We start from the raw sequence: 22,891 nt of genomic DNA, 5'->3' as shown, positions 1-22,891 counted from the left end.
GTTGATTTATTGTTATAATAAACAAATACAGTACTTATGTACGGTATGTTGAATGTATGTATCCATTTTGTGTCTCATCTTTCCATTCCAACAATAATTTACAGAAAAATATGGCATATGTTATAAATGGTTTGAATTGCGATTAATTGCGATTAATTACGATTAATCAATTTTCAAGCTGTAATTAACTCGATTAAAAATTTTAATCGTTTGACACCCCTAGTTGAAATAAAATGTTTGTTTCCAAAACTCTTCTATAGTTAAATAGTTAAATAGTTCGGCATTCGGTGGTGGACAGTTCACACAGTGATGCACATACTAAATGGCAGGCTTTCGACATTCGTCTCCCTTGAATGACGTCAACACCAAAAGTGACCAAGATTCGCCAATTGATTTTTCATTTGTCGCTGACGACCTGAAAGACTAATTTAAAACATGCCTATAAAAAGCTGCTTCTGTATCATTTCAAAACAGGTTTGGATGATGGAAGATTTTATTGTATACATTTCATATCCGGGTGTCGTTTTGCTATAAAATTTCTCTTTTAAGAACAGTTAGTATGGAGGGTAACCAGACAGAATGGTGTTGTGCATTCACCCGCAGTACCTAAGGAACTTTATTAGCAGTGGGCCACCAGGTTACGCGCCATACTGCGAAGAACGACTCCGAAGAACATTCGTTAATGGCACTAGAACACAACCTCCATCGTGGCTGGAGCTCCAGGTATGTGGACTTTTACAGACCCAACTTGCAGTCATCTTCTAATTAAGTTCAGCTGCAAAAACCTGAAATTCCACCCTTAAGCTTAATAGCCTCCATTTTGTGTTCACAAAACTAATACAAATCCAGTCAAATAACACCTGTTAAATGCAAATTCAGGCAACCAAATCCAAGAAACCCATCATGCTGCCTGTGACATTTATGGATGGGACCACTAAAACATTGCTGACAGACTCGGCGACCACCGCCAAGGAGCTCTGCAACACACTGGCCGACAAGATCAGCCTACAAGACCGATTCGGGTTCTCGCTCTACATCGCACTCTTTGACAAGGTTGTCTGAGACACTGCATTAACACTATTTTATGTTCAAATTTTCTTCCTAATAGAGTTCTTCATTGTTATGATCTGAACTGATGATGTTGCACAGGTGTCATCTTTGGGCAGCGGAAACGACCACGTGATGGATGCTGTGTCACAGTGCGAGCAGTACGCCAAGGAGCAGGGAGCCCAGGAAAGGAACGCACCCTGGCGACTGTTTTTCAGGAAGGAAATCTTCACTCCATGGCACTGCGCTACGGATGACACAGTCGCCACCAACCTTATCTACCAGCAAACTGTCCGGGGCGTCAAGTTTGGAGAGTACCGATGTGAGCGGGTGAGTGTTTCTATGTTGAATACTTTCTTTTCTACTCATGATCTTTCCTTCGGTAGATATGCACTTTCTATTCTTAACTCTTAACTCTGACTCACAATATTTTCTTATCCTTTTGACCTAGGATGACCTAGCAGAACTAGCATCTCAGCAATACTACGTAGACTATGGAGCAGAAGTCCTGCTGGAACGCCTGCTGAGCCTCATCCCATCCTACATCCCTGACAGAGAGATCAACTCCTCCAGGACGGTGGAGAAGTGGGCTCATTTCATCATGGCTGCCCACAAAAAGGTATTCCTCAAAAGAGGATCTAGTTATTTCATGAATAGAGGATCGGAACTTTGGTGTCTCTTTCTTGTTCAGGGCATCTATGCCCAGAAGAGGTTTGACCCCCAGAAGGTTAAAGAGGAAGTGGTAGACTTTGCTCGCCACAAGTGGCCTTTGCTCTTCTCTCGATTCTATGAAGCCTTCAAGCTGTCCGGTGAGAATCACTTACTAGTTTCACAAAGTATTGAGCTTACATTTCCTGGTGATTTGGTTTCTCTGCTTGTAAGGTCCAAGTCTGCCTAAAAATGACCTCATTGTCGCCGTCAACTGGACCGGCGTTTACTTTGTGGACGAGCAGGAGCAGGTCCTGCTAGAACTCTCCTTCCCAGAAATCACTGCAGTTTCCAGCAGCAGGTAGGCATTGCGAGAGCTACAATTCCTCTTGTACTTTAACAAACAAAGCCTCTTTCATAGGGGAAGTAACCAGGTTTTACCTGAAAAGTAATCAGACCAAAATACTGTACAATTGCTAACCTTCCTGACTATGAGAAACAAAACCTACAAATTTATACAGTAGTTCACCCCTATTCAAAATTGCAGTTAGTCCAGGTCTACATTAAAAGGTGGTGGACCCCTATGTCGCTCCATAGGGGCGGAAAGCTACAGAGTCAGAGCTTCACACTGGCGACCATCAAAGGAGACGAGTACACTTTCACCTCCAATAATGCTGAGGATATCCGAGACCTAGTGGTGACCTTCCTGGAAGGACTGAGGAACAGGTCCAAGTTTGTTGTGGCACTGCAGGACAGTCCCAACCAGAGTATGTTTTCACTCTACCAGACTTTGACTAGACTGTGACTAGACACTAGACTTCCTACGACTGTACAAGGAAGTCACAAGTTGTCTGTTTGGCAGATGGTGAACCGTCAACATTCCTGAGCTTCCAGAAGGGAGACCTGATCCTGTTGGACCAGGACACAGGCGAGCAAGTTCTGAACTCAGGTTGGGCGCACGGTGTTAATGAGAGGACCAATCAGAGAGGAGACTTCCCGGCAGACTCTGTCTATGTCCTTCCTAGCATGACGCGACCGCAGCAGGAGATTGTGGTGAGATCAGATAACCTCTAACAGTTTTAATCAGGCAAAAGAAGACGTAATGATGGTGATGTGATCTAACCAATCAGGCGCTGGTTACCATGACTCCAGATCAAAGGCAGCAGTCAGTGAGGGTGTCACAGCTGGTCCTGCCCGACAGTGAAGACTCTGTCAAACCTTACACGCTGGAGGACTTCTCCTATGACTACTTTAGGTACACACACACACAGACACACAAAGGCTTGAAATCCTAACTCTGGCTGAAGACCAGTGGCGGACTTGGCAATTTTGGGGCCTAAGGTGAACATATCCAGGGGCCCTCTTCATGGGACAGGGGTTAAAAAGGTGAGAAGGGTGTGGAGGAAATATGTTCCGGTACACTAGGGTTGTCCTAAACAACAAATTTTCTCCTGATCAGTCAGCCGACTAGTTTTACGATTAGTCGACTAATCTAATAATTTTCTTTTTTTTTTTTTTTTTCTTTTTTAACTAATTTAGCAATGAAATTTTTGTTGACGCTTATTAATTCAAAAAAACATTTCGGAAAACTTACATTTTTTATTAAAGTACAAATAATCATGTAAATAACAATAATTAATCACAGATAAACAATGAGGTTAAATGCTGATAGCATTTACTAGTGCAAAAGAATGGAAAGTAAACAGATTCAGAACACCGACTTTGCCTTTCCCACATTATTCAAAACAATTCTAGCATTATTATTATTATTATTATTATTATAGTATACTACTATATATAATAGTAGTATAATAATTATAACAATTTTTCATTGCCAATCATATTTGTCATAAAGAGTGTCATTTGAAAGCTATTCTTAGTGCAGAATCTGTATTCTGTAGTATTTACTCTACATATTATAATATTAATTCTGAGGTATGTGGGATTCCAGAAATCGTTATTTATATGACGAACATGACATGCTTTTATTTTGAAATGTTCACCGGAGGTACGTTCGCTAAACCACTAACCAAAAGCTTTACACTTCGTAAAAAAAAACATTCTTCGTCATTGCTTGTGGTGTCACTAATAGTTTTTGTTTTTTTGTTTTTGTTAGCAAATGCTGTTAACCAGCTGTTGAGTGTTATTGCATGACTGATTGGAACTGTACTGCATTGTTTCGCCACAGGGTGTGCTGTTGTGTATTTTATGTTCGATGTGAAGACGAAAGTCAAAAGAGGCATTAGCGGCCTGTTCTCGACTTCTCCTTCGGTCACTGCACTTTGGCTCTCATGGAGGGCACGTTCGCTCATGTGTTCGAAATAAACGATAGCCGACGTGAAAAGTTGCAAGTATGCTGTAAAAATAGCGAACTTAGTGCCGTGAAAAAAGCGGGAGAGCTAAGTGAGGCTAACGAACAGCTAAGCGGAGCTAAGCGATGCTAAACGGAGCTGAGCGAAGCTAAACAGCGCTAAATGAAACTAAGCGACTGATACTCAGTCCGTCGTCGTGGAACAGTCCATTGTAGTGCGTGTGTGTCTGTGGGGGGGTGGGGACATACAGTGCCTTGCAAAAGTATTCGGCCCCCTTGAATTTTGCAACCTTTCGCCACATTTCAGGCTTCAAACATAAAGATATGAAATTTAATTTTTTTGTCAAGAATCAACAACAAGTGGGACACAATCGTGAAGTGGAACAACATTTATTGGATAATCTAAACTTTTTTAACAAATAAAAAACTGAAAAGTGGGGCATGCAATATTATTTGGCCCCTTTACTTTCAGTGCAGCAAACTCACTCCAGAAGTTCAGTGAGGATCTCTGAATGATCCAATGTTGTCCTAAATGACCGATGATGATAAATAGAATCCACCTGTGTGTAATCAAGTCTCCGTATAAATGCACCTGCTCTGTGATAGTCTCAGGGTTCTGTTTAAAGTGCAGAGAGCATTATGAAAACCAAGCAACACACCAGGCAGGCCCGAGGTACTGTTGTGGAGAAGTTTAAAGCCGGATTTGGATACAAAAAGATTGCCCAAGCTTTAAACATCTCAAGGAGCACTGTGCAAGCCATCATATTGAAATGGAAGATGCATCAGACCACTGCAAATCTACCAAGACCCGACCGTCCTTCCAAACTTTCTTCTCAGACAAGGAGAAAACTGATCAGAGATGCAGCCAAGAGGCCCATGATCACTCTGGATGAACTGCAGAGATCTACAGCTGAGGTGGGAGAGTCTGTCCATAGGACAACAATCAGTCGTACACTGCACAAATCTGGCCTTTATGGAAGAGTGGCAAGAAGAAAGCCATTTCTCAAAGATATCCATAAAAAGTCTCGTTTAAAGTTTGCCACAAGCCACCTGGGAGACACACCAAACATGTGGAAGAAGGTGCTCTGGTCAGATGAAACCAAAATGGAACTTTTTGGCCACAATGCAAAACGATACGTTTGGCGTAAAAGCAACACAGCTCATCACCCTGAACACACCATCCCCACTGTCAAACATGGCGGTGGCAGCATCATGGTTTGGGCCTGCTTTTCTTCAGCAGGGACAGGGAAGATGGTTAAAATTGACGGGAAGATGGATGCAACCAAATACAGGAACATTCTGGAAGAAAACCTGTTGGTATCTGCACAAGACCTGAGACTGGGACGGAGATTTATCTTCCAACAGGACAATGATCCAAAACATAAAGCCAAATCTACAATGGAATGGTTGAAAAATAAACGTATCCAGGTGTTAGAATGGCCAAGTCAAAGTCCAGACCTGAATCCAATCGAGAATCTGTGGAAAGAGCTGAAGACTGCTGTTCACAAACATTCTCCATCAAACCTCACTGAGCTCGAGCTGTTTTGCAAGGAAGAATGGGCAAGAATGTCAGTCTCTCGATTTGCAAAACTGATAGAAACATACCCCAAGCGACTTGCAGCTGTAATTGGAGCAAAAGGTGGCGCTACAAAGTATTAACGCAAGGGGGCCGAATAATATTGCACGCCCCACTTTTCAGTTTTTTATTTGTTAAAAAAGTTTAAATTATCCAATAAATTTTGTTCCACTTCACGATTGTGTCCCATTTGTTGTTGATTCTTGGCAAAAAATTAAAATTTTATATCTTTATGTTTGAAGCCTGAAATGTGGCGAAAGGTTGCAAGGTTCAAGGGGGCCGAATACTTTTGCAAGGCACTGTAAATGCAGCATTCAAATGGATTTCTTTTTTGTTTTTTTATTTGTTTGTTTGGTATGCTGACATAATTATACATGACGAATAGTTGGGGGTGCTGCTGGCTCCAGTGGCCCAAGCCCTTGCTCCTTGGGGCAAGGGCAGCTAGTTGGGGGCCCTCTACTGGTTGGGGGCCTAAGGCGATCGGCTACTTCGCCTAAATAGTAGATCCGCCTATGCTTACGACCAAACTAAAGAGTTGTCACTTTTCTTGGTGCAGGCCACCCCCCAAACATACTCTGAGCAGGGTGATGGTCACCAAGAATCGAGGAAAGGACAAACTATGGAGCTGCACCAGGGAGCCTCTCAAACAGCCTTTGCTCAAGAAGGTGGTTCAACATGAAGAGCTCGCTCAGGAGGCCTGCATGGCCTTTATTGATATCCTTAACATATTATCTACTGTCATTACCGTCTTTAGCATTATACTCATGTTATTAAAATAATAAAATATCTTACATTTCTACCAAGTTTTTATATAATATGTTGTTGATAGAATGTTGTTCCCATGATATTACATCATTACCAGATTGTTATCACAGTTTTGTTACAATGTTATTAGCATGTTTTGTACCCAGAATCAATTATGAGGTCCGACTCATTTTAATATTATACATATTACTGTATCATGTTGGCACAAAGTTCCCATGTCATTACATCATCACCAGATTGTTATTACCAAGTTGTTACAATGTTATTGCCAGGTTTTTGTAGCCAGAGCCAATGAAAAAATACAACATTCTTTAGCGTAAGTCTTACCTGTGATGAAGTACATGGGTGACTACCCATCCAAGCGCATTCGTTCAGTCAACGAATTAACAGACCAGATCTTTGAGGGTGCACTGAAGGCCGAACCCCTAAAGGATGAGGTCTTCTGCCAAATCATCAAGCAGCTCACAGACAACCACGTCAAGTGCGTACTACCTTTGACGTACAGTGGGGCAAATAAGTATTTAGTCATGCACTAATTGTGCTAGTTCTCCCTCTTGAAAATATTAGAGAGGCCTGTAATTGTCAACATGGTTAAACCTCAACCATGAGAGACAGAATGTGGAAAAAAAAACAGAAAATCACATTGTTTGATTTTTAAAGAAATGTATTTGCAAATCATGGTGGAAAATAAGTATTTGGTCAATACCAAAACTTCATCTCAATACTTTGTTATGTACCCTTTGTTGGCAATAACGGAGGCCAAACGTTTTCTGTAAGTCTTCACAAGCTTTTCACACCCTGTTGCGGGTATTTTGGCTCATTCCTCCATGTAGATCTCCTCTAGAGCAGTGATGTTTTGGGGCTGTCGTTAGGCAACACGGACTTTCAACTCCCTCCGCAGATTTTCTATGGGGTTGAGACCTGGAGACTGGCTCGGCCACTCCAGGACCTTGAAATGCTTCTTACGAAGCCACTCCTTTGTTGCCCTAGCTGTGTGTTTGGGATCATTGTCATGCTGAAAGACCCAACCACGTCTCATCTTCAATGCCCTTGCTGATGGAAGGAGATTTTCACTCAAAATCTCTCGATACATGGCCCCATTCATTCTTTACTTTACACAGGTCAGTCGTCCTGGTCCCTTTGCAGAAAACAGTTCCAAAACATGATGTTTCCACCCCCATGCTTTACAATGGGTATGGTGCAATTCAGTATTCTTTTTCCTCCAAACAAGAGAACCTGTGTTTCTTCCAAAAAGTTCTATTTTGGTTTCATCTGACCATAACACATTTTTCCAGTCCTCTTCTGGATCATCCAAATGCTCTCTAGCGAACCGCAGACGGGCCTGGACGTGTACTTTCTTCAGCAGGGGGACACGTCTGGCAGTGCAGGATTTGAGTCCCTGGCGGCGCATTGTGTTTCTGATAGTAGCCTTTGTTACTGTGGTCCCAGCTCTCTGTAGGTCATTCACAAGGTCCCCCAGTGTCGTTCTGGGATTTTTGCTCCCCGTTCTTGTTATCATTTTGACGCCACGGGATGAGGAGGGAGTTGAAAGTCCATGTTGCCCAACGACAGCCCCAAAACATCACATCTCTAGAGGATATCTGCATGGAGGAATGGGCCAAAATACCAGCAACAGTGTGTGAAAAGCTTGTGAAGAGTTACAGAAAACGTTTGGCCTCCGTTATTGCCAACAAAGGGTACATAATAAAGTATTGAGATGAACTTTTGGTATTGGCCAAATACAGTACTTATTTTCCACCATGATTTGCAAATAAATTCTTTAAAAATCAAACAATGCGATTTTCTGGTTTTTTTTCCCCCCACATTCTCTCTCTCGTGGTTGAGGTTTACCCGTGTTGACAATTACAGGCCTCTCTAATATTTTCTATTTGCACAATTAGTGGTTGACTAAATACTTATTTGCCCCACTGCAGATGTGGCGGAAGTAGAAGTTGAACTTCTTCAATGGTTTTCTGCAGGTTTGCCTCTGGGCTGCTAAGTATGCTGCTAAAGCGAAGTGTGCATGTGCTGACAGGTACAGTGAGGAGAAAGGCTGGGAGCTTCTGTGGTTGTGCACGGGTCTCTTTCCTCCCAGCAACGTGCTGCTGCCGCATGTCCAACGCTTCCTGCAGTCCAAAAGGCAACACCCGCTCTCGGTTGACTGCGTACACAGGCTGCACAAAGCATTACGGTGAGCTCACTTCATGGAGAACTGAGAGTGACAAACAACAGTTAAGTCTTTAGATGTGACTTGAAAACAAAGTCTTCCATGTGGACCAACTGTAACAGAAACGGGTCCAGGAAATACCCTCCCCATCTGGTGGAAGTGGAGGCCATCCAGCACAAGACCACGCAGATCTTCCACAAGGTTTACTTCCCTGACGATACGGACGAGGTACAATGCACACAGACGATTTTGTGTATTTCTAATGTTAATATTTTAAATGGCAATTTTTGGAATTTGGCAGGCATTTGAGGTAGAGTCCAGCACCAAAGCTAGGGACTTCTGTCAGAACATCTCCAGTAGACTGCTTCTCAAATCCTCAGAAGGCTTCAGTCTCTTTGTTAAAATCTCTGACAAGGTGATTTTTAATTATCCATCCGAACAAAATCCCTCTAACTTTGTGACAGGAATTTATCTAGATGTTTGTGTGTCAGGTGATCAGTGTTCCAGAAGGAGACTTTTTCTTTGACTTTGTCCGACATTTGACAGACTGGATCAAGAAGTCACGGCCAGTCAAAGATGGTATATATGTACAGGTTTTCAAAGCCAGTTTGGCTAGAATGTCATTTAGAACACAAGAGAAATTAAATGTTCCATTTACTTTGCAGGAGTGGTTCCATCTTTGACCTACCAGGTGTTCTTCATGAAGAAGTTGTGGACCAGCACCGTTCCAGGAAAGGATTCTTTCGCCGACTCCATCTTCCATTACTACCAAGTGAGTCCTGCTTCACAGAGAACATCTAATGAAGAGATAGAAAATGTTTTCATTTGTGACGACACCTCTGACCAGGAGCTGCCCAAATATCTGCGTGGCTACCACAAGTGTTCGCGGGATGAAGTCTTCCAGCTGGCGGCTCTCATCTATCGAGTCAAGTTCGAGGATGACAAGTCCCACTTTCCCACTATTCCCAAGATGTTGCGAGAGCTGGTCCCTCAGGATCTCATTCGCCAGATGTCGCCAGATGACTGGAAGAGGGTAAACCTAACAAACATCTTGTGTATTTAAACTGTTTTTTAGCTCATGGATATCTTAAAATTCTGATCCAAGGAACTGTTTGACTGACTAACATGAAGTTTGGTAGGCATGTCTATCGTTTGTAGACAAGCGGGAAAAAAAAGGCTCAAGAGCCCTACCTGAAAAGATACAGAAATTGTACAATTTTGATCCAAAGTAGATATCTTACTGTGAACATAGGCAAATTCCCTTGACTCTTTCAAAAATTCAGCCTGCAACAATTGTTTTACTTAACAACATGAAATTTGGTCGTCATGTTTATCATGAACAGACACGCAAAAAAGTCAAGAGGCCCTACCTGAAAAGATACAGAAACTTCTGTTCTGATTTGAAGCAGGTATTTTATGACAATTACATTGCTGGCCAAAAGTATTGGCACTACTGCAATTCTGTCAGATAATGCTCAATTTCTCCCAGAAAATGATTGCAATTACAAATGCTTTGATAGTGATATCTTCATTTATTTTTAATTGCAATGAAAAAAACACAAAAGAGAATGAAAAAAACATACAGTGGGGCAAATAAGTATTTCGTCAACCACTAATTGTGCAAGTTCTCCCACTTGAAAATGTTAGAGAGGTCTGTAATTGTCAACATGGGTAAACCTGAACCATGAGTGACAGAATGTGGGAAAAAAAAACAGGAAATGACAATGTTCGATTTTTTTAAAAAGAATTTATTTGCAAATCATGGTGCAAAATAAGTACAGTGGTACCTCGACATACGATCGCTTCGACACACGATCTTTTCGACATCCGACGTAAAATTTGACTTGCCATTTGTTTCTACATCCGACGAAAAACTCGAAATACGACGACATGGCAGCACCGCAGACGAATGCACGGCGGATTTTCTTGTGTGACAAATCGACACAGGTTTCAAAAAAAGGTTGCTACAGGTGGTGAAACAAGGAAAAAGTTGACGCTTACCTTCTAAATGAAAATGCAAATTATAGAAAAATATGAGCGTGGGCTGGGCATCCGTGAAATGGCTAAACAATAAATCTCCACAGTCCTCCTCCGACCATCGTTTGCCAGTCTTTATAAATTAAGCTGACAATTCTTATTGTTGTAACATCTCCATATAAATTGCCAGATTCGCCACGTTTTTATCATTTATTTCACAACTTATTCAAGACAAAACACCTACTGTGTGCTGCAATTGATGGTGTTCTCAAGAAAACATTAAAAGTGAAAGTGAAACTCTCAAGCTCACCGCTCTCTGTCTCTGGCACGTCAGCCCCGCGGTGCGTTCAGGTAGCACATAAAACGTCCGCCACATTATAACCCGATTCATTACATTAATACGGGAATTATTTTTATTATTTTTATTATATTATTCCGATTTTTATTTATAATTTATTTGTTTTGCTATGTGTAATTGCAATTTGTAATAGTAACAGCAGTATTTATTAGGGATTTAGGGGGTTTTTGAGCTGTGGAACGAATTAATGGAATTATGATGTATTCCTATTGGAAAATCCTGCTCGACATACGACCATTTCGACTTACAAACAAGGTCCTGGAACGGATTAACTTCGTATGTAGAGGTACCACTGTATTTGGTCAATACCAAAAGTTCATCTCAATATTTTGTTCTGTACCCTTTGTTGGCAATAACAGAGGCCAAACGTTTTTTTGTAACTCTTCACAAGCTTTTCACACACCGTTGCTGGTATTTTGGCCCATTCCTCCATGCAGATCTCCTCTAGAGCAGGGGTTCCCAACCTATTCCACTAAGGCACACTGTGGGTGCAGGATTTCATTCTTACCAAACAAGATGACAACACTTTTTCCCCAATCTGGTGTTTTACAAGTGCAATCAGTTGATTGCAGTCAGGTGTGGCTTGTTTTAGCAGAAGCCTCATTGGTTCAACTGTCTCTGCTGGATCGGCTGGAACAAAAACCAGGACCCACAGTGTGCCTTGAGGACTGGGTTGAAAACCCCTGCTCTAGAGCAGTGATGATTTGGGGCTGTCGTTGGGCAACACGGACTTTCAATTCCCTCCACAGATTTTCTATGTTGCAGGGACGCGGGCAGGCAGGCAGGTTGTGTGGACCCAATTGCAGGGAAACAAAAGCGGCAAGGCAGGTGAACTCAAAAAACGTTTAATGATATCTAACAAAAACACAAAGTACAACTGAAAGCACTGAGGATCAAAAGGGCAAGATTCAAACAAAACTTACTTAAATCGGAGGGACTGGTACACGAGGGTTTGGACCGGACTTGAAATTGACATAGACATAGACATAGACAATGACGCAACAAGGAGTGAACAGAAAATGGGAGCTTATATACACACACGCAAACAAGGGTTAACGAGACAACAAGGAACAGGTGAGCACAGGAGGATAGGCTAGGAGAAGGCACATCAGGTGAAATCAATGGGCAATCACAGGGACAAGTTACACTAGGAGAAAACAAATACAAAACCTAACACTATGGGGTTGAGATCTGGAGACTGGCCAGGCCACTCCAGGACCTTGAAATGCTTCTTACAAGCCACTCCTTTGTTGCCCTGGCTGTGTGTTTGGGATCATTGTCATGCTGAAAGACCCAGCCACGTCTCATCTTCAATGCCCTTGCTGATGGAAGGAGATTTTCACTCAAAATCTCTCGATACATGGCCCCATTCATTCTTTCCTTTACAAAGATCAGTCGTCATGATCCCTTTGCAGAAAAACAGCCCCAAAGCATGATGTTTCCACCCCCGTGCTTCACAGTGGGTATGGTGTTCTTCAGATGCAATTCATTTCTCCTCCAAACACGAGAACCTGTGTTTCTACCAAAAAGTTCTATTTTGGTTTCATCTGACCATAACACATTCTCCCAGTCCTCTTCTGGATCTTCCGAATGCTCTCTAGCGAACCACAGACGGGGCTGGACGTGTACTGGCTTCAGCAAGGGAACACGTCTGGCAGTGCAGGATTTGAGTCCCTGGTGGCGCATTGTGTTACCGATAGTAGCCTTTGTTACTGTGGTCCTAGCTCTCTGTAGGTCATTCACTAGGTCCCCCTGTGTGGTTCTGGGATTTTGGCTCCCCGTTCTTGTTATCATTTTGACGCCACGGGGTGAGATCTTGCATGGAGCCCCAGATTGAGGGAGATTATCAGTGGTCTTGTATGTCTTCCATTTTCTAATAATTGCTCTCACAGTTGATTTCACCAAACGTTTTACCTATTGCAGATTCAGTCTTCCCAGCCCATGTTGACAATTACAGGCCTCTCTAATATTTTCAAGTGGGAGAACTTGCACAATTAGTGGTTGACTAAATACTTATTTTCCCCACTGTAAATCAATATCATTTTATACAAAACTCCAAAAATGGGCCGGACAAAAGCATTGGCACCCTCAGCCTAGTACTTTGTAGCACAACCTTCAGACAAAATAACTGCGAACAACCGCTTCCAATATCCATTAATGAGTTTCTTACAATGCTCTGCTGGAATGTTAGACCATTATTCTTTGGCCAACTGCTCCAGGTGTCTGAGATTTGAAGGGTGCCTTCTCCAAACTGTCATTTTCAGATCTCTCCACAGGTGTTCCATAGGATTCAGGTCTGGACTCATTGCTGGCCACTTTAGAAGTCTCCAGTGCTTTCTCTCAAACCATTTTCTAGTGCTTTTTGAAGTGTGTGTTTGGGTCATTGTCCTGCTGGAAGAACCATGACCTCTGAGGGAGACCCAGCTTTCTCACACTGGGCCTTACATTATGCTGCAAGTTTTTTGGTAGTCTTCAGACTTCATAATGCCATGCACACGGACAAATAGTCCAGTGCCAGAGGAAGCAAAGCAACCCTAAAACATCAGGGAACCTCTGCAATGTTTGACTTTTTTTTTTTTCCTGTAAACTCTATGTTGATGCCTTTTCCCAAAAAGCTTTACTTTTGTCTCATCTGACCAGAGAACATTCTTTCAAAACTAATGGGTTTTCTAAGATAACCTCAGGTTAATTGTCTCTGAGTCAGAAGTGGGTTGTTCCTAGGTATCCTACCAGAGAGTCCCTTTTCATTCAGACGCCAATGGATAGTACGGGTTGACACTGTTGTGTCCTCGGACTGCAGGACAGCTTCAACTTGTTTGGATGTTAGTCGAGGTTCTTTATCCACCATCCGCACAATCTTTCGTTGAGATCTGTCATCAATTTTCTTTTCCATCCACATCTAGGGAGGTTAGCCACAGTGCCATGGGCTTTACACTTATTGATGACACTGCGCACGGTAGACACAGGAACATTCAGGTCTTTGGAGATGGACTTGTCGCCTTGACATTGCCCATGCTTCCTCACAATTTTGCTTCTGAAGTACTCAGACAGTTCTTTGGTCTTCGTTTTCTCCATGCTCAATGTGGTACACACAAGGACACAGGACAGAGGTTGAGTCAGATTTAATCCATTTTACCTGGCTGCAAGTGTGATTTAGTAACGCATTAGTTAGTAACGCATTACTGTAATCTGATTACTTTCTTTCAGTAACGAGTAATCAAACGCGTTCATTTTTCTACACCAGTAATCTGATTAAAGTTTGTTTCCTTTGTGTTTCTGCGTTACTATTTTTTCATTGCCTCATAATGTATGTCGAATGAAGACTATATTAGTCATGTACGAAGAGCGTTTTGAATAGAAAATGCTAAAATAAAAGGTTCCCATTACGTGTTTCCATGACAACCTCTCAGCTACTTCCTGGTTTGGTCTCGCATCACGTGTTGTGGGACTGAGAAAGGCATGGGCCAGGCGGGTGGACATTCGAGCCGAGTGTTGTTACGTTGTGAGGGAATGTTGATCTGTGGATATCCATGAAAGAAGGGTGAGTGTTTTTCCTTCATTCTGGAGGGTATCAGCAAAAGGTTGGACCCACGACGTGCGCGGTCGTTTCGTAGCTTTGCCGTAGCAACGACGGGTAGTCATCGCTCCAAGTTGGCAAGCTTTATTTACATCATATGCGTATTGCACATTATTGCCATGAAGTGATGTGTTCGGTTAGCATCTGTGGGATGTGTTTTAAATCCGATTGATTGTAAAGTGCTTAGTTGCCGCCACGTTTTGTGGCCAAATTGACCGCGTGTGTTGAGAGGAGTACTTCCGGGTTGCGCACGCGATCGCGTCCGCCGCCACCTTTGTGTTTATTGCACGGTACAATCCACTTGTGTGTTGTTGATGATTGTACAGTCAGTTTGCATTGTTTTATATTAGTACTGATATGCTGTTAACCATAACCCGAAATTCAGAAGTTTTGACATTAGGCTTAATCTTAGAGTTAGCGGGGTTTAATTGGTTGTTGGAGCTGATTTCAACAAATTGCAAGGAGTTTGTCAGATATTTGTTAGTATCAGGGCTCCTGAAACTGGCCAAGCTAGCACGAGTCAACGGGGCTTATGTGAAAAATGCTGATATTCCCCTTTAAGTTCAATCATCGGAAAGTCAGTTACATGTGATGACATTTTTCTGTTGTCATTCTTGTGTTGAGGCAGCAAAGGGAGAAAAATGGGTAAAAAGTAACTGATAGATTACTTTTAAAGTAACTTAGTTACTTTGATAATGAAGTAATTTATAAAGTAACTACATTACTTTTTTTGAGGCATAATCAGTAATTAAATTACTTTTTCAAGTAATCTGTGACACTGGTTATTGCCACCAGCTGTTATGTGCCACAGGTGAGTAACAGGTGCTGTTAATTACACAAATTAGAGAAGCATCACATGATTTTTCAAAGGGTGCCAATACTTTTGTGAGTTTTATGTAAAATAATAATGATTTATTTTATTCCCATTCTTTGTGTTTTTTCATTGCAAGCAAACTCAATGAAGATTAGTACCAAAGCAATTTGTAATTGCAATCATTTTCTGGGAGAAATTGAGCATTATGTGACAGAATTGCAGGTGTGCCAATACTTTTTGGCCAGCACTGTATATGTATTGCCACTGTTCACTCAAATCTTTTGACAATTAAGCCCCAACATCAGTTTGACTTAGAAACATAAAAATTTGTTGACATGTCACTTGTCCGTCATGAGTAGACACACAAAAATGCTTGGGCTTAAAAAAAAAAAAAAAATGTCAGGAATACGCAGGCAGGCAGGTGGACCCAAATGCAAGGTAAAGGGAAGCGAGGCAGATGAATGGTGCAAAAATGATTTAGTTAAATCCAACAAAAAACAAAGTACAAAACAAAGGCTGAGGAGATCCCAAGAAAGCACAGAGGCAAACAAAATTGTCACTAAAAAAAAGACTGGTTTTCAAAAAAACTTACTTGGAACACGAGGGCTTGGATAGACATAGACTTTGAGACTGACATAGAAATTGACGATGACTCAACAAGGAGTGAAAAGAAAATGGGAGCTTATATACACACACACACGCAGACAAGGGGTAACGAGACAACGAGGAACAGGTGAGCACAGGAGGATGCAGATTGGCGGATACACTAGGGGCCGGTGCAACAGGTGAAATCAATGGGCAATCACAAGGACAAGTCACGCAATTGGGAAAACAAACACAAAACCTAACAAAAAAAAACCACCACCAACAACAACAACAAAGGAAGCTAGCCAGTTTGGTTCAAAGAGGCTATTTTAGAACCAATTTTTTTTTTTTTTGCATTCAAAGCGTGCTTCAAAATAGTAATGCAGATTAAAGTTGTTCGGAAACCGTGTGTGTCACAGTCCGTGGTGGCGTTCTTCAACAAGCAAGCCGGTAAATCCAGAGAAGAAGCCAAGCTGATGTTTCTCAAAATCATCTACAAATGGCCGACATTTGGCTCCGCCTTCTTTGAAGTCAAGGTATACACTGAAGCACCTGCTAATGCTCTTTCCTTTTGAAGCTAATTGCTGCCCAGTTTGAACATGTTATTTTTTTTCCTTAGCAAACCACAGAGCCCAACTATCCAGAGATCCTGTTAATTGCCATCAACAAACACGGAGTCAGTCTTATTGACCCCAAAATAAAGGTTTGGTTTTGTGTACATACAAACAAAAAATAAACACTGGGGCTGACTGTTGGTGTCATTTTTGTGTGTTGAGCAGGATGTTCTGATTACCCATCCCTTTACCAAGATCTCAAATTGGAGCAGTGGGAACACATATTTCCACATCACCATCGGAAACCTTGTCAGGGGAAGTAAACTCCTCTGTGAGACCTCCCTGGTGGGTCACCAAATTTTCATAACACGCAACTCTCAAGAAATGTGGTCAGTCAGACTATTTATTTGATTTATGGATACAAACATTGCCTAGCAACAAGCAGAAAACAGGAAAATAAATTTTTTCAACTTGCAATATCTGATCTTCTAGGCACAATTGTTTTTGTTTAATTGCTCATTAACAACTTCTGCCCTTGCAACAGGGAGAAACTAATTTCAATTTAAGAATTTTTTTACCGTGATCATAGGGACAATTTCTTTCTAGCGATAGTCACACAGACTTGGGGGAAAGATAACTCGATTCGTTCTTAAATTTTCACTTCCTTTCTGAAACAGGCACCTCGCTTGTTTCTGGCTCCATTGGTTAAACTTGAGTTGTCCGAGAACAACTTACTTGATTCAATGCAATGTTATATGTAGTGAGTTCATAATTCATCGTTTTTCTATCATTTAGTGTTCCTTTAATTTTTGAACCATGAATGCAAATGTTCTGCTCAGTTGGCATGTGCCGGTACAGTGGTATGAAAAAGTATCGGAACCTTTGGGAAATTCTCACATTTCTGCATAAAATCACCATCAAATGTGATCTGATATTTGTCAAAATTACACAGATGAAAAACCAGTGTCTGCTTTAACTAAAACCACCCAAACATTTATAGGTTTTCACATTTTAATAAGGATCGTATGCAAACAATGACAGAAGGGGGGAAAATAAGTGAACCATCACATTTAATATTTTGTGGCTCCCCCTTTGGCAGCACTAACTTCAACCAGACGCTTCCTGTAGCTGCAGATCAATCTGGCACAGCAATCAGGACTAATATTGGCCCATTCTTCTCTACAAAATTGCTGTAGTTCAGTCAGATTCCTGGAATGTCTGGCATGAATCTCTGTCTTTAAGCCATGCCACAGCATCTCAATGGGTTTCAAGTCTAGACTTGTACTTGGCCATTTCAGAACGGGTATTTTGTTCTTCTGAAACTATTCTGAAGTTGATTTACTTTTGTGTTCTGGATCATTGTCTTGTTGCAGCATCCATCCTCTTTTCAGCTTCAACTGTCTGACAGACGGCCTCAGGTTTTCCTGCAAAACATCCTGATAAACCTTTGAGTTCATTCTTCCATTAATGATTGCAAGTATCCAGGCCCTGAGGTAGCTAAACAGCCCCAAATCATGATGCTCCCTCCACCATGGTTCACAGCGGGAATGAGATGTTGATGTTGGTGAGCTGTTCAATTTTTCCTCCACACATGACGTTGTGTGTTACTCCCAAACAATGCAACTTTGGTTTCATCAGTCCACAAAATATTTAGCCAAAACGTCTGTGGAGTGGCCAAGTACCTTTTTGCAAACATTAAATTAGCAACATCTTTTTTAGATGACAGTGGCTTTCTCCTTGGAGTCCTCCCTATGAACGCCATTCTTGACCATAGTTTTACATACAGTTTATGTGTACAAATAGATCCATCGGCAGAGGTTTCAATTATTTTTTTCCCGTTCTGTCATTGTTTGCATGCTATCCTCATTAAAATATGAAAACTAGGGCCGTCAAACGATTAAAATTTTTAATCGAGTTAATCACAGCTTAAAAATTAATTAATCGTAATTAGGGCTGTCAAACGATTAAAATTTTTAATCGAGTTAATTACAGCTTAAAAATTAATTAATCATAATTAATCGCAATTAATCGCAATTCAAACCATCTATAAAATATGCCATATTTTTCTGTAAATTATATATATATTCTGTAAAATAATTTGTTGGAATGGAAAGATAAGACACAAGATGGATATATACATTCAACATACGGTACATAAGGACTGTAGTGGGCATTTCACTCTACTGTCATTTAAATCTGTCTATGCTGTCCTCACTCCGAAGCGTCTACTTTTTCCAAAGCTAGACAGCTAGTGAACGACGCCTTAATAATCAGACTTCTTCCTTTTTCATCTGATTTATTAATAAAATGGCCTCAAACCACTGTCCTCTTTAGACCGTAGTGAAACTACAAAAAAAAGTACACAAGCATTGCATTAGCAACAACGTTAGGTTAGCACGCTATACAGGTTCACTAAACATAAAGAAAAAGCGTCTCATACAAAAAATATAACATTTCCTTTACTAACATAATATGTACATTCTTTACAACAACCATACATACGGACAAATCTTGTCCAAGGATCATATAAGCACAACATTACAACGTAGGCGTCAGCCCGAGACGTCGTGCAGCCATATTGAACTGGCAAGAAAGCAATAAACCATGTCGCAAAGCGACCACAAGAGTTCGCTGTTAGACAGCACAAAAAATCTTGCTGTAAAACTTACCAAAAGGCAGAATACCGTCTGAGCAGGACATGTGCGTTAATTGCGTCAAATATTTTAACGTGATTAATTTAAAAAATTAATTACCGCGCGTTAACGCGATAATTTTGACAGCCCTAATCGTAATTAATCGCAATTAATCGCAATTCAAACCATCTCTAAAATATGCCATATTTTTCTGTAAATTATTGTTGGAATGGAAAGATAAGACGTGACGGATATATACATTTAACATACTGTACATAAGTACCTTATTTGTTTATTATAACAGTAAATCCACAAGACGGCATTGACATTAACATTCTTTCTGTGAAAGGGATTCACAGATAGAAAGACTTGTAATTCCTAAAAGATAAACGTGAGTACAAGTTATAGTAATTCTGATAGTTTATATATTGTGACTAAATATTGCCATCTAGTGTATTTGTTGAGCTAAACTTAATGTTTGAATAGAAAATAGCTATTTTGATTGGGAATGCCAGATCTCTTTGCATTGAGCGCTTTTCTTTTTGTGAACATTATTTTATTTTTGAGAGATCAGAATATTATTTTTGTTGTGCTTTCACTAAATGATACTGTAGCGACTTAAATGTTCTTAACTGCCCAATGCATGATGGGAATTCGAGCAACCATGAGTCACAGCGGTTGCTGCAAATGGTATATCTTCTCTCCGTTGAGTACAACACATGGTGTTAAGAAAAAGATCATCTCCAGTTGTTCTTCCCCATGTCGCTTGACACAATAGTTATAACAGTTGTGGGAGAGATGCCACCACTTATTCCATTAAATAGCGCGGCTCCAATAAATGCCTGCTTTAAAAAGTCGCCCTTCTTGGTAACTGGCGGTGCTATGGACCGGCGATTCATGTTGGCTCGTTGTCGTCGGTTAGCTCGGTTCATCCGATTTCCTCCTGAGGAGTACGGCGGCATACATATAAACATTGAGAGGCGGTGGATGACTTTTTGTGGGTACTTTTATTAACAAAACAAAAGCATGTGGGGGACGCAGCACTTGAGCCTGCGCTGACTGCGCACTTTCTCTACTCTCTCGCTCGACCACTTTCTTCCTCACTGCTCAATCTGACAATGCCGGTCACATTGAAAATAACAGCGGCCCCCTTGGCGGGTGCCGGTAACACCTGCGTCCACTCCACTTGCTTGTCTCTGTCCTTAGCTCTCAATATACTTCAAACGGCGCCATTGTAGTCTGTTCGCGGCAATGCTTGAGTGAGTCGTTCCGCGCATGCGTTAAATATTTTAACGTGATTAATTTCAAAAATTAATTACCGCCCGTTAGCGCGTTAATTTTGACATAAATGTTTGGGTGGTTGTAGTTGAAGCAGACACTATATTTACGTACATCTGTGAGAATTTGACAAAGATCAGATCACATTTGATGCTAATTTAATGCAGAAATGTAAGCAATTCCAAAAGGTTGAGATACTTTTTCATACCACTGTATGAGGTTCTGACGCTATTATAACCTTAAGCTAAAATATGACGGTTTCATGGTATTGCAATTACAGCTCTTAAATATGTTACCTTCAGATATCTGGGTAAAAAAAAAATTCCACTGAACCGGATTTTTATTCTTCAAACTATATTAGAAAATTCGAACATACGTATAATGTTAAGTTAAAATAATTAAAAATAACAAAATATTATTTCGGTGAGCCTAAACCCACAGCCACAGCTCAACATTATTACTGTCAGAACAAAAATCTAACAAAAAAGCAAGTGTGTATGACTCGTATCATGTTTACAGTATACACACACTTTCTTTTTCAACACAGACTGTTGCCAGAGAAAAAAGCACGTTTTACCACCACTAGACACACTAAACATGCTGGTGTTAACTCTCGTAGCTGGTGGGAAACTTTCTTGATAGTGTTTACTAACCTTTAGTTGTGTGTAAATGCGTAATCATATTGGAGGTATTGCCTTTGCGGCAGCCACCCTCCGCCAACATATTTTAACATGTCTGTTTGCCCTCCCCCTCTAAGCCGCGGCCGTCTGTAAATTTTCTGTAGCCAAAGTATTCCCATACCAGCAATTTCATTTTCTTCGATGGGGGAAAAAGTTCAGGAGTTTAACCTCCTCCAGCAATCGTGTAGCACAGCTAACAACCGGTGGGGGAGGGTTGAGCCTTGCAGCTGAAAGCGAGGGATTTCTCCATGCATTTTGGGACATAAAAAATAGCTGATACCTTAGGGATGGTATGACGGTTTTGGGAAACCTTGACGTTTTCCTACCACAGTATACCTTGAAACCGGCAATCGGCACATGTCTACTGATCACAGAACAAATCCCAAGCATGGGCGACATCTATAAGCATAAGCCCTGTGTTAAGCTGTGACCAGCCCTTGTACAAAGGAAGAAGGCTTCTACATTCACCTTGAGGCAACATTCATATCGGCCCAAAACCGACAATGAATTCAGATGTCGATATTATCCAATATCCGTAGACTTCATAATATATTGACGGGACACGGGGCCGATTCATCGGGGGCCTATCTCCGTCAAAGCTGACCGAGGGGAAACACAGACAAAGAGCTTTTTATGTTGAAAATTTTTGTGAATAAAGGCTTGAATCCCTGAATTGTTTTTATAGATATGAATGTAAAACAGTCTTGATTCTTGGTTAAAAGCAAAAAAAAAAAAAAAAAAAAAAAAACGGGCAGTTAGCATTTATTTTACGTAAATATGTCGAATGTGATGCCAGTCTTTTAGCCAATGTGGCGCCGCCTTATCACAACAAAGAGCTTTTTACAATGAAAATTCTTGAAATGAAATGAAAATGCTTAAAGCCCTGAATTCGATATAGATTAGGGTTGGGAATCTCTGGTATGAAGCCGATTCGATATGTATCTAGAAACACAGGTTACGATTCGATTCAAAAATGATACATTTTTAAGGCAGAGCGATTCGATACGATTCGATACAGTTTAAGAACGATACGGTTCGATACAGTGTGAAAACGATACGATAGTGAACGTTTGGTGTTTGTTCTTACAGTATTTTAAACGGATAAAAAAGACCAAATTTCTACAAGTAAAATTAAACAACAAAAGTTCATACCAATGTATGTTTATTTTTGAGACGAGAAAAAAAAAATAAGGCCAACTAGATGACCATCATTTTGTTGGTTGGGATTGATAATAAAATAAAACTCCAGTGACAGACAACAATAAAGTGCAGTAATTCAATCTCTGTATTTCCTGGTGTTTTAAACACAAGAGGTAGGTAATTAAGCACAACCTTTCAACGTAAACATCTTACAAACTAAAATTATATGCAGGAGCTATAGAAGAAAAGAATTATAGCCATTGTAGTAGGTTTATTTTTCAGGGTTAAAAACTCACGATCTCTGTCCCATGCAAATCTGGCTGCCGTCTTCACTTCAAAGTCCGACGTGCGTTGAAAATCAATCGCTGTCATTCGTAACTTCCGCATGTCAAGCTGGCGTCAGCGCTCGTGTTGTTTGTCCATTATTTTAGCATGTGCGTCTGTGGTTTCGTTTGCTCTGGCGTAGTTATGACACACAAGTCACGATTGAAATGCATGGTGGGAAGTCACGATTGAAATGCATGGTGGGAGGTTGAGGCAACCACGATTGTGAGTAGTGGCTGTTCATGTTATGTGATGTGTAATGTCTCACTTAAAGTACGGCGATCCTTGGGGTCGAGCAGTGGGGAAGGCACTGCGCAGCATTATTGAAGTGCAAGCTAATTATGAGTCATTCATATACGCATAGCTTTGTACATACAACTAGCAAAGCAACGGTATGAACGCTGAAACCCAGTTTTTGTGCTCGCGCTAGCAGAGTCCAAATTGTACTATCATACAT

The 22,891-nt window shown here is 41.0% G+C and overlaps 1 protein-coding gene across 5 annotated transcripts in view; it reads left to right on the top strand.

Moving 5' to 3' along the window:
- Positions 1 to 22,891, top strand: part of LOC130911152 (unconventional myosin-VIIa-like) — a 68,958-nt gene that overhangs the window by 38,377 nt on the left and 7,690 nt on the right. For all 5 annotated transcript variants that reach the window (XM_057828919.1, XM_057828918.1, XM_057828917.1 and 2 more), the window contains 20 exons: positions 604 to 723; positions 880 to 1,053; positions 1,150 to 1,377; positions 1,499 to 1,666; positions 1,739 to 1,856; positions 1,930 to 2,056; positions 2,293 to 2,462; positions 2,558 to 2,748; positions 2,826 to 2,950; positions 6,139 to 6,296; positions 6,675 to 6,828; positions 8,383 to 8,538; positions 8,637 to 8,742; positions 8,816 to 8,929; positions 9,006 to 9,093; positions 9,180 to 9,286; positions 9,362 to 9,547; positions 16,245 to 16,361; positions 16,445 to 16,528; positions 16,605 to 16,724. In XM_057828919.1, the coding sequence (XP_057684902.1) occupies positions 604 to 723; positions 880 to 1,053; positions 1,150 to 1,377; positions 1,499 to 1,666; positions 1,739 to 1,856; positions 1,930 to 2,056; positions 2,293 to 2,462; positions 2,558 to 2,748; positions 2,826 to 2,950; positions 6,139 to 6,296; positions 6,675 to 6,828; positions 8,383 to 8,538; positions 8,637 to 8,742; positions 8,816 to 8,929; positions 9,006 to 9,093; positions 9,180 to 9,286; positions 9,362 to 9,547; positions 16,245 to 16,361; positions 16,445 to 16,528; positions 16,605 to 16,724 (2,811 nt within the window). The remainder of the gene's footprint in view (positions 1 to 603; positions 724 to 879; positions 1,054 to 1,149; positions 1,378 to 1,498; positions 1,667 to 1,738; positions 1,857 to 1,929; positions 2,057 to 2,292; positions 2,463 to 2,557; positions 2,749 to 2,825; positions 2,951 to 6,138; positions 6,297 to 6,674; positions 6,829 to 8,382; positions 8,539 to 8,636; positions 8,743 to 8,815; positions 8,930 to 9,005; positions 9,094 to 9,179; positions 9,287 to 9,361; positions 9,548 to 16,244; positions 16,362 to 16,444; positions 16,529 to 16,604; positions 16,725 to 22,891) is intronic.

Source organism: Corythoichthys intestinalis, unplaced genomic scaffold, assembly GCF_030265065.1.
Source record: "Corythoichthys intestinalis isolate RoL2023-P3 unplaced genomic scaffold, ASM3026506v1 HiC_scaffold_23, whole genome shotgun sequence".
NCBI classification, from domain to species: Eukaryota; Metazoa; Chordata; class Actinopteri; order Syngnathiformes; family Syngnathidae; genus Corythoichthys; species Corythoichthys intestinalis.
Note: the sequence above shows the minus strand (reverse complement) of the source record. Positions and strands in the feature narration are given on the sequence as shown.